This window comes from Pleurodeles waltl, chromosome 3_2 (assembly GCF_031143425.1).
Source record: "Pleurodeles waltl isolate 20211129_DDA chromosome 3_2, aPleWal1.hap1.20221129, whole genome shotgun sequence".
In the NCBI taxonomy this organism is placed as follows: Eukaryota; Metazoa; Chordata; class Amphibia; order Caudata; family Salamandridae; genus Pleurodeles; species Pleurodeles waltl.
In genome coordinates, this window is record NC_090441.1 from 73,113,408 (window position 1) to 73,125,771 (window position 12,364).

General features: G+C 44.4%; 1 protein-coding gene across 1 annotated transcript in view; it reads right to left on the reverse strand.

The window, feature by feature from the left end:
• Positions 1-2,748: 2,748 nt before the first annotated feature.
• The window catches only part of BAZ1B (bromodomain adjacent to zinc finger domain 1B), a 249,952-nt gene continuing 240,336 nt past the window's right edge, over positions 2,749-12,364 (reverse strand). The window contains exon 19 of the mRNA XM_069226779.1: positions 2,749-4,879. Coding sequence (XP_069082880.1) covers positions 4,504-4,879 — 376 coding nt within the window. The 3' untranslated portion in view covers positions 2,749-4,503. The remainder of the gene's footprint in view (positions 4,880-12,364) is intronic.

A 12,364-nucleotide genomic window follows, 5' to 3' on the forward strand; every position in this document is an offset into this window, starting at 1 on the left:
GATAAGCCCGACTGCTCAGTGCCAAGCTACTCATGGGTAAGCACGGGTTATACAGTGAGTGTAATCACTCACCCCTGATGGGAGTGGTAGGTTCTGGCTAGCTGGGGCCCTGCAATAGCCAACCAGAACTTGTTGCCTCCAACAGTAAGTAACTGGATGAATAACCTGTCTGCATACTACAGTAAAACAGACACCTACCTTAGAAAGGGAGTGGGGCAGCAAATGGGGGAATGTGACAAGCTTACTGGAAGTCCAATACTAAAATGAAGTATCCAGGCCACTGCCATTCTGTAGGTCTAAATGTAGGCTAGCATCTGTGCAGTGAAACGAGGGTGGAATGGTAGGGGAGACAAGTATCAGTTTCCATGTCATTGAAGAACATTTTGAAGCCTTTGAACAAAATTCAATCCAAACAAGACTTCCAGCTTACAATAGTACTGGTGTTGAGGGTGAGGCTGGGATTCAAACGTTGCGAGCCGAGCCTTGGTTATCTTGCAACAAGACATTGGCCTGGCACAGACTGACCCACTGCTCTGGACAGGAAACAGATTTCTTGGTCAGATGTGAAGTAGCCTCCACTGGAGTCTAGGCACTAGAGCAGATGGGACAGAAAAGACCTTTAGCACAGGAGTGGAGGCATGGTCTAGTGCCAGTAGGGGTTGATCAACACCAGGACAGGCACCCCCAGTAGAAGTCTAACTGGCAGCCCCTGAAACGCCAGGGGGCCTGAAGACACTCCAGGGGGTGCAGACATTGTCCTAAATTTGCAGTATTGACGACTTGAAGGTCTGTAAGTGCAGTGAGGTTGGAAGTGGCCAAAGGAGCTCTAGGAATGTCAGGACCTGCCTCAGGTTCTGAATCAGATGAGGGTAGTGCTCTGGTCCTATAAGTACTAATTGTGCAACTTCTCCGCAGACCAGTCATGAAAGGACCGGTATGAGTAATGTTGCATTTGTATCAAGACTGGTCTCTTGACGTAGTCATCAACTTACCCAAGGACGGTGATTTGAAACTGGACCAGATCCTGTAAAGCGAACAGCCAAGACTTGGAGCCTGATGATCTTAGTTTCTTGTGCTCAGCGATGTACATCTTGGCCTAATTTTCCCAGATGGCCTTCAAATGCTCTAGGGTAGGAACCTTGCCGGGACCCTAAACATCACAAACAGATGCGGTGAGGGTTTGTGACGGACATCATCTACCTGCAGTGTACGTGGGGTTTGAAGCATGCAGTCTTTGTTGAACAGTGCAGCTTCACATCTGGATCGAAGGGTACAGAAGGAAAAGAACCAACGTCAGTGTGCAGTGATGGTGCATACAGATGGCTGCGTCTAGTTACTTCCCAGAGGAAGTGAGGTGGTGCGAGCAGAGCCCAATGGTGTGCAGAAGTAATTATGAAAAATTCCATATTCAGTCTAATGCCTGGGTAATGCGAAGAACGAGGAATCTGTGATTAAAAATATCCATCAGAATACATTGTTTCATAGTTATTGTCTGGTTGAGATCAACAGAGAAGAGTTCTACAGAGAACTTTTACAAATGCGTCACACAGGGCATTGTTAAGCTCTGGTTGCGAAGTGCACAGAAGCAGAGGAAATAAAGGACAATGAAATTGGTGCCCAGTCGAACGCTGGCTGCCTTACAAACCAAGTGAAACTTATGTGACAACCACTGTGGTGGGAAAGCTTAATTTATTGCTCTTGAAACCAAGAACTATTAGCAACAAGTGTTTTGCTAAATGCCTAATTTTTGATGGTATCTATGGGGTAGCATCTTTTGGTTTGTTGCTAGTCATTACTGTTTATGCCTTACTCTTTTGCATTCAAATTATCATAAAAGGGTCTTGCGTGAGAACACAGCTAAAGTGCATCCCACTTTCAAAGATTCAAGTTTTTTTATGCTTGAGAAGCGCACCTTTTCTAATTGTCTTTTAAGGCATATGATACAGTGGCTCAACCCCCAAAAACAATTTTGAATGCCCATCTTACACACCACACTTCCAAAGGGATTCAATGGAACTAGCTAAGTACGTTTTTGAAATCAGGCTAAACTCTACGGTTTCTCTTGCTGAAAAAGGGTGAAAGAGTGGGGTATGGCAGGGGGACGGGGATAATGGTGCAGAAAAAAAGACCAAAATGTAGCCGAGTAAAAATAAGGGGCCCCCCAAAGCAAAAACGGTGCTGATGTAGATGCCCCACGGATCACACAGTGACTGGTAAGGTATATTGAGGGTGGAGCAAGGCTATTTGCCTTAACAGGGACAGAGAAACACTTTTCTGCATTACTACCAAATGATATTTTTCATTCATAATTTTAACCTATTCTAAGCCTTCTCTGTAACATCACAAGAGTAATAGTATAATACTACAATGGAGAAATAAAATGGAAATAATTGTTTTCAATGCCCTCAGTGGTAAAGATACTTAAAGATGCAGATACCCGTAGTACAGAAAATTTACATGTTCCTTTACTGCCCTAATATAGACAGAAGGGTTCAAACACCTCATCCAGAAACCTTAATGGGACGACAGTAGTGAACAGTTAAATAAATGCTAATTGGCATATTGCCTCTCCTTTGCAACCAATGGCAACAGATTAAGACAAATACCGTCCAAGCTCCTTGTTGATGCAAAAACGACAACAATAGAATACGCTACTTCTTTGTTTAAAATCCCCATTTATTACAACTCTGCTTACCATTCCCACCCGACATAAAAAAAATGTACAAGTCAGTAAATTGACACTGTATAGAAACTACACAAAATGTTTATTAACAAGACAAAATGTCCAAATAAGAGGGCTGGTTTAGAAATGTCAGTGTGAAACCACTGTGTGCAAGCAAAAGTATAAGAGGATAATCCAGAGATGGTTGGGCTTAGTGAAAACCTCAGTGCTTTAAGAGTTTGTTGGTCTACATCAAACCCAACTTAAAACTGAATCTAGTTGGGGCAATAATTTGAAATGTACATTTTTGGCCCTCCCCATCCCTCTGGGCTGAAACTGCTTTTTATATATATACACATATAAAGTTTACCCAGCAAACTTTGCGTACATGAGATGTGTTCATGTATATCAAGAAGTGTAAAAGTGAGACTAAGTCTGGTCCAAAGGCAATGGAAACCAGAACGGCAGAGAAAAAAAAAAACAAAAAACAAAGAACACCAGGACAGATATGACCATCCATTTAAGTTAGCTAGTCAGTAATGATACCTTGCCATCAAAAGACCTCTGCTGTCTCAATTGTATGCAATGCCACACCCAGGACTAGGGTAAGGTGAGTGACTGCATAGACACCTTCTCTCCTCAATTCTACAGCTTCTGACAGGCCACTGCTAACCTAATGCATTAGGCAAGTGATTTCAGAGTTTTGTTTTTTCATCCCCTTCAAGAAATAGATCAAATCCATGAACTGATGGCCACAGTGGGGCAAGACGTGAGCCACAGCTGTCACTGGTTACAAACAGCATACCAGATACGAAGGTGGGAGAACGGAACGAAACAAAGCAATAGCAAAATCTATATTAGTCAGTCAAAATTACAGAGTTTTGTATAAACAGTATTGTACACGAAGGAGCAAGCTAACAGTCCCTTCGTACAAGAATCCAAACACAAGCAGCATTTGTTGTCTTACCTTATTGTGGCCATCTTACCCTGACACTTTTGGTTTCGCCCTTGCATGATTTCCCTAAACATGTGGTGGCTTTTGGGGGGGTGGGGGGATTGTGGATCAGTGGGAGCATGGAGAAAGGACAATCATGCTATCTTATGGGCAAAAAACGGTCCCGCCCTGACCCCCTATATTAACCCAGTCCTCCCAGCTTATATTAGCACAAGAATTATTTTCATACATCTGAAGACTTGTACTGAGGCAGCAGCTGAGTATTACAAATACTGGAGGCAGTACTGGGCTCATCAAGATTGTCCCGCAGAAGTGGCTTGCTCATTACAATTGAGATTCTAGGAGTGCCAAGGGTTTGCAGTGGTTTCTGGCCAAAGGCTAACATGGGTGCTATATTAGCGATGTTCCTTCCCCACCCATATTAAGTCAAAGTCTTAACTTGACAGTAAGTGGAAACTGAAAAGATTGGCAAAAGTTCCACTTTGCAACGATATGTAGATCTATGGAGAAAAGTGAATGCAAAACGTTCCTCCTTTTTGGTCAATTACCAAATATTGCAACACCATACACTTCAAGAGTAAGCAAGTGCTGGATGGTAACTTGCACTCAGATTATTTTCTAAAGCTTGAGGTGGATGGGTGAAAGAGGATAGAAACAGGATCCATAAACAAGGCTTCCCAGTACAAAGTCTTTTGTACTTCACTGCGTCAGAGAACAATACAGGATCCACACAAATGGGTTAAAATATATTTATCAACACTGCAGATGTCTTAGGTCATGTCTCACCCCTTCATGCTTTCTAGCAGTCAAAGCAGCCTTCCCACAACAATGTCCAATCTTAACCTCCACACTTCTCCCTAAGCTCCCCAAACTCCAATTTTTAGTTTCATTTCTTTTTTTTCCGCCCCCTGGAATGTTTGACTGTATCCTGGTCACTGTCCTGTTCTTCATCTTCATCAGATGTGTGGGCCTGCCGTTTGGTAGGTAGCTTCTTGCGTTTTCTCCGCTGGTAGGTGTGGTTAGGAAGGTGCTTCTGCAGCATGGTCACCAGACAATCTTCAGTTTTTTCCAGGCAGCTGATCACCTGGGTCCCGTGATCATTGTAAAGCTCAGCATTGTTGAACACAAGCTTTATGTCCGTTAGGAACTCCTGTACAGTGTGGTATTTGCTGCACGTGCACTTGCTCAGCATGGTCTGGAAGTCCATGGGGTTAGTGATAATCTCCATGTAATCTTCAGCTTCTTCTGGGCTGACTGGCTCTCTGCAGCAAGAATAAGCGAGAACAAATCAAATCACTTTTCCAACAGGCTGCATGCAATTTAGCTAAAGGTGCTACTAAATAGGGCCATATTACATGTTTTCATCAAGCAGACCACAAAGCATACTCTCAACCACAGATGTTTAATGCTTGGCCCAACATATTCGGGTATCCCACAAAGGTTATGATCACTTAATTAAACCTTACTGCCAGACAGGAGAATGAACCATACCAACTATTCATAATTACCCAGGGAACGAGTAAAGGGCATCATTCCATCTTGGCTAGATAAGAAATTAGTTACTTACCTGTAACTGTAGTTCTCCAGTATTGGAAACTTTCCTATATTCACATGCTTGAATCCTTCCCCATCATCGAGATGGAAGTCCCCGGTGTAATACAGAAGCTATGCCCAATTGCATATAAACATTACATGCATTAGGCCTCTAACTTAGAAACATATCCGTCATTTTGTTAGAAAGGACCAAACTCTAAAGGCAACCAATCAGATTACACCACCCTCTAGAACGCTCCTGTGAGGAGGGGCCTTCCCCTCAGATTTTCCAATCATTAGTGTTGTAATATAGTTACTACTGAGAGAATGAAGGTGAGTTTCCCAGGGACGGCGGGTGGGTCGCATGTGAATCTATGAAAGTTTTGAATACTGGAGAACTACAGTTACAGGTAACTTATTTCTTACTCCAGTATTGGAACTTTCATAGATTCACATGCTTGAACCAGAATGGCAAGCAGTGAGTAGCACATTTTCTGCGTGTACAATAGCCACATACTGTTAAATATGAGAGACTGAACAGTTCTTACAGCTTTTGTTTGTAGTTTACAGTCTGCAGAACGGAAAGCTATTATGCTATAGAAAATGTGACGAACAGTACAAGGGGATGGAAGGAACAACAAATAGATCACCTTTTTTTGGAACATATGTCTAAGGACTGCTTGTCCAACTGCTGCATCTTGGGGCATCTGTGTCAAGGAAATAGTGCCATGTGAAAGTATGTGCTGTCTTCCACATTGCAGCATGACAGATGTCTGGTATCGATGCACCCGAGAACAATGCACAGGACGTGGATACGGCTCATATCCAATGGTCGACCAGCTTTCTTGTGGCAAAAGAGGATCGCATTTTTAATCCATCAAGAAATAGTCTGTTTAGTTGCAGGGTATCCTTTTCTAGGGGCACTAAAGGCTATGAACAGCTGGTTTGTTCTTCTAAAGGATTTCATCCCGTCCAAAAACAATTTGATGCACTTTGTTAGATCAAGTGAATGCAGGGATCTCTCTGCAGAAGTCTGGGGGTTTGGGAAGAATGACTTCAGTATTACAGGTTCATTAATATGAATGTCCGAAGGCACCTTCGGGATAAATATAGGACTGGTGAGTAGAATAACTTGTTTTTGAATTGTAAGAAGGGGTTCTGCATCGTAAAAGCCTGGATTTCGCTGACCCTACGTGCGGAAGTAAGGGCAAGGAGGAGTGCCACCTTCCAAGTGAGGTACTTGATGTCCGCCCTATGTATGGGTTCGAAGGGCTCCCTCATCAGCTGGTCTAGACTGTGTTAAGTTGCCATGTTGCGGGATGGGCTTTCACCAGAGAAAAGGATCTGAAGAGACCTTTCAAGAATTGTTTTATCAGCCGTTGAGAATACAGATGGTTTCCCGGACATTCTCCTATATCGAGAAATGGCTGGCAGATGAACTTTGATGGATGCATGGGCATGCCCTGAACGTGCTAGCTGTAAGAAGTATGGTACTATTTCCGGGGTGGAGGAGAGGGTGTATATTCATGGACTCGCACCACAAAAGTGTTGCCACTTTAGGCGGTATGTTTTATGTGTGCTATTCGCCCGTGCTTAAGCAAGGATGTCCTTGCAATCCTTTGGTAGGTCTAAGAAGCCGAATTCATTGAATTCAGGAGCCATGCCGATAAGCTAAGATTTGGGATCCAGGTGTCTTACTTGTCCCTGGTTGATGGTGAGCAACTCCGGACTTGGCTTCAACTTGATGGGCAGACATGAAGATAGTAGCAGCAACTACGTGTACCAAGGTTGACGTGGCCACGCTGGAGCTATTAGAATTATCAAGCAGGGTTCAGACTAGATTTTCATGATTACTCTTGAGAGGCGTGGAATTGGAAGAAAGGCGTATGCATAAATCCCTGACCATGTGATTGAAAAAAGGCATCCACCCCATGACCCTTGTTGGTGATGCCAACTTGTAAAAGATCCAGGTTCGGTTTGCCCCACTGAGAGAATATTCTGTCCACTGTCCTCTGGTCCAATTCCCACTCGAGGAGAGATGTTTTTAACCTGTTTAGCGAATCTACAATGGTATTTTGAAGGCCTGGAACATGCTCCACACTGCACTGAGTGCTGAATGCACCAACTCCAAATGGTTTGCCCTTCTCGGGACAGCAGGTGGGAGTGCGTTCCTCCTTGTTTGTTGAGTGCATTGTGGTGGTATGGTCTGTCCTAACAAGCACTGCTGATCTGCGAATTCTTGGGAGGAAGGCTTGCAAATCAAAATACACTGCTCTTAGCTCAAGAAGCTTGATATGAAAAGCAAGGTGAGAGGGAGGGCACTTGCTGCGTACTCCAAGGTCCTGCAGGCATGTGCCCCATCCATTCATCAACATCTGTTAGCAGAGGAATCTGAAGTAAGAAGCGTAGTCCTCTTGAAATAATTTTGGGAACTGCCCACCAATCGAGAGAAGCTATCATGGGTGAAGTTATCTGGATTATGTCCTTCAAAGGATCCTTGCGCTTGTTTCCATTGCTTGTCTAGCTCCTTTTGAATTGGATGCATATGAAGGCAACAATGGGGCATGAGGTTTATACAAGATGACATCATTGCTAGTAATGATTTGTAGGGCACTGAAATACTTTGAATTTGTTTCACTAGGGAGATATACTTCTCTTGTCTGTCCAGTGTTGGGTAGGCTTTGGTTTGTTCTGTGTCTAATATAGCTCCCAGGAAGGCTATCCTTGTCGAAGGTTGTAGGAGTGACTGCTCCTGGTTGAGTGTGAGGCCCAAGTCCTTGAAAAGGCATAAGGTCACTGACGGACCTGCGTGCTGACTAGACATCTGGCTAGTAAAAGCTCCTGACGTCCAGATAGGGAAACATTTTGTGTCTTGCGTGTCAGGTAGGCTGCGACCGGAGCCAGACATTTGGTAAAGATCTGCGGTGCAGACTCGAGTCCAAAGGGAAGGACCTTGAATAGAAAGTGCCTGCCAGCTACCATGAATCTCAGGAACTGTGTCTTGGGTGAATGCAAATATAGAGGTAAGTGTCTTAAAGATCCAGGGAGCCATATAGTCTGCTCTGTTTAGAAGCTGCAGTATGTCTTGTAATGTGACCATACAGAATGTTTCCTTTCTCAGGTATTTGTTTAACTCCTGCAAGTCTAGGATTGGCCTCTACAAACAAGATTTTTTCAGAATCAGGAAGAAGTGGGAGTAGAAGCCTCTCCCCCTCTGGGAATAGTGTACAACTTCTATTGCTCCTTTGCTCAACATGGTCCACTTCTAAGCTGAGCAGACGTCGGTCGAACCTGGGGCGGTGACATCATTAGGGGTATCTCAATGAACTCTAGAAGTGGCCACACTGTATTACATCCAGTACCAATTTTGTCCTTGGTAATTTGATGCCAATGATCAATAGGATGTTTCAACATTCCCAGACAAACTGAATGGGAAGAACGAGAGTTAGCCGGTGCCTGAAGACAGTCCTTGCCTACAGGTGGCTTCATTAGATTGCCTTCCAGGCTTTCCTCTGTGAGGTGGTCTGCCTTTGCTGATATTGGGCCTGGTAGTGTGGAAGGTGGTGGAGTATGATGGAAATCTCTGTTGGTATCCTCCACGAAATGAAGGTTGCCCTCTGCCCTTGGCTCCACGAAAAGGCACTTTTGTATACTGCAGAGTGGCCAATGATCTTGTGGTCTCAGTGTCCGACTTTATGGTTTGAAGCGTGTCGACATGCTTCACAAAAAGCACCTCTCCATCATAGGAAAGATCGGAAATCTTTGTTTGGACCTCAGGTCAAAATTAGTGGCTTTGAGCCACCAATGACAGCTCAAACCTGCCGATTCCGCGAGCAGTGTAAAGCCCATGGTGGGAATGTCAAGTGCACAGTCAATTTCCACACAGGAAAGTTGTCCCTCCATGAGCACCATTGTGGTCTTAATCCTGGTACTCTCCAGAAGTTCTTCCAAACGCAGTTATGTCTGACCACAGTTGCCTATCTTATCTGCCAACGAGCACTAAAGAATTAGCAGTTCGCACCACAATGGCAGACAGAGGAAAAATGCTTCCTGATGTTAAGGAGTCTCCCTTCCTTATCCGGCGGTGTAGTTAACAGTGTAGAAGGATTCCTGGAGCACAGTTGCGCCACCTGTGAGATGACAGTCTGGTTTTGGGTGGCCTGTTAGGCAGGCAGGGGCATCATCCGTTGACTTTTACTTCTTATCCCACTTAGGTAACACTGCAGGTACTGTTGCAGGGTTACGCATTATCTTCAAACCCCGACTCCAAACATTGTAAATTTTGGAATCGTCCTGACCGTTTTACTAGGAGGTTCTTTGAAATCATACAGGAAACAGTCCTGCTGAGTCGCAGGCATTGGTAAATCGATTTGCATGGCTGCCCCTTCTAGCAGGTTGTGAAAACCACTGATATCTTCAGGAGGAGAGTCCACTATAGGTGTTCCAGGAGAGGCAAGTGCTGGAATTATATACTCATCCCATTCATCATGTGGTGTATGGATTTCACCCTCTTCACTTTCTTCGTCCTAAGAGGTTTGTACTTGCGCAGTTACAGACTAGGGGGAAGCCCGTGGCCAAGGAGGAGATACAACATGCAGCTGTGGAAACTGCTGAGGGGTTGATGGTATGGTCGGAATGGATTAGTTACTTACCTGTAAATCCTAGTTCTCTTGCAGGGGTATCCTCATCAAAGTCATAAACATTGAATATTCCCGCCCTTGTGCGGGGACCCCGGAGCATATATATATAAAATACATACATATTATCATGTGTAAAACAGCAATGCAGGCTATAATCATAAATAGGCTAAAATGCTTTATTTCTATGCAAGTTTTTTTTTTTTTTTTTATATTATAAAATCACAATAGATCATAAATATCTACCTAAGCCCCCAAAACTGGACTTAGGGAAGTAAACAGCAGTAAATATCAGAGAAAAATAGAAAAAAACACATTGAAAAACAATGAAGCATTCTTAGCCAATAGGCTGCATGCAGGTTAACACAGGAGAACCATAAAAACTTTGGCACCGTGCCTTTAAGACCCTGAGCACCTCCAGTATCCCACCATGCCTCAGGGGTGAAGGGAAGGTGACAGTTGGTTCACAGTTAGGTCAGTACTTTTTTACGGTGACAATCTGTGTAACTGATCAGAAAGATAATCTGTCCTGCACTTCTAGGAGACTTGAGTCCGGGGAGGAGGGTGGGTTGTTTATGACTTTGATGAGGATACCCCTGGAAGAGAACTAGGATTTACAGGTAAGTAACTAATCCTTCTCTTCCAGGGGATCCTCATCAATAGTCATAAACATTGAATAGATTAGCAAGCCCATCCCTAAACTCTGCGGACTGTCTGAAAGAAGTGCAGGAAAGAATACATATTCATGCAAATAGGTTTCTAAGAGAGGGCTGCCCCACCTGGGCATCCGCTCTTGCATCCGAGTCTAAACAGTAATGCTTAGTAAAGGTATGCACAGATTTCCATGTAGCAGCCTTACAAATCTCGGAAATTGGTACATTGTTAAGGAGGGCAGCAGTAGCCGCTTTTCCCCTTGTGGAATGCGCTTTTGGCCTAGCCAGTAATTGCTTATTAGCCAGTTGGTAAGTGTTAACAATACAAGACACAATCCATCTTGATATCGTTCGTTTAGACGCTGCCTCTCCTGTTCTTAAATGACCATAATTCAGAAACAAATGGTTAGAATGTCTAATCGGTTTTGTTTTGTCCAAATAGAATTTCAGCACTCTTTTTAAGTCTAAAGAATGCAATGCTTTCTCAGCCGGAGTCTCCGGATTGGGAAAGAAAGTCGGTAAAGATATAGTCTGATTGATATGGAATTCTGACACCACCTTCGGAAGGAAAGATGGGTGAGTTCGCAGAACCACTCTATTATCGTGAAAAACCGTGTACGGTTCTCTGCAAGACAGCCTGAATTTCGCTGACCCTCCTCGCTGAAGTAATGGCCACCAAAAAAGCCGTCTTCCACGTAAGGTGCTGTAAAGAGGCCTTGTGGATAGGTTCAAAGGGAGGGCCCATAAGTTTTGACAGGACTACATTCAGTTCCCATGGAGGAGAAGGTCTCCGAATGGGAGGAAAAACCTTTTTCAAGCCTTCTAAGAAATCCTGGACTACAGGTATCGTAAAGAAGGATTCCTGAGAAGGCGACTTACGATACGCTGTAATTGCAGACAAATGAACCTTAATAGAAGATACCTGCAGACCAGACTTCGCCAGATGAAGCAAATAGGACAGTAGGACATCCTCCTGAGCTCGTATGGGATTTATACCTTGTTGAGAGCACCAGATGTAAAATCTCTTCCACTTAAAAGCGTAAGAACGCCGCATGGAAGGTTGTTTTGACTCTTTCAAGATGTTCATGCACTCCTGTGAGAGCCCTAGGTGCCCATACTGTAGGAATTCAGGAGCCATGCTGTCAAGCTCAGAGAGGGAAGGTTGGGATGTAGGATTCTGCCTTCCATTCTGCTCAGGAGATCCGGTCTGCACGGCAACCTCCTGTGAGGTTTTTCCGATAAGTTGAGTAGATCCGTGTACCAGAATTGGCGGGGCCATTGTGGTGCTATCAGAATCATTCTGGTTCTGGAGTTGTAAAGTTTGTTGATTACTGCCGGTATGAGGGGAATCGGTGGAAAGGCGTAGAGAAATATCCCTGACCAGTTGATCAACAGGGCATTCCCTTGAGATCCCGGACGGCAGAACCTGGATGCGAAGTCTGGGCATTTCTTGTTTGCTTCGTCTGCAAAGAGATCCAACTGGGGTCGACCCCATTGACCGAAGATGTCCTTGACGACTTCGTCGTGTAGGACCCAGTCGTGCGCGTCTTCTAGATGTCTGCTCAGGAAATCTGCCTCTACGTTTTGCTGACCTGGCAGGTGTACCGCTGTGATAAACATTCCCCTGGCCAGGAGCCAATGCCATATCGTTTGGGACTCTCGAGACAGAGGAAGTGATCTTGTTCCCCCCTGTTTGTTCAGGTAATAAATTGTTGTTGTATTGTCTGTCTGAATTAGGAGAGATTTCCCCTGAACCAATGGAGAGAAAGATTTGAGAGCCAGATGGACCGCTCTGAGCTCCAGTAGATTTATGTGATAGTTCTTTTCCTTGTCGGACCACAGACCCTGAGCTTGGAAGGAACCCAGATGAGCACCCCAACCCTGAAGAGACGCATCCGTTACCAGAGTGTCGGCTGGAATTGTC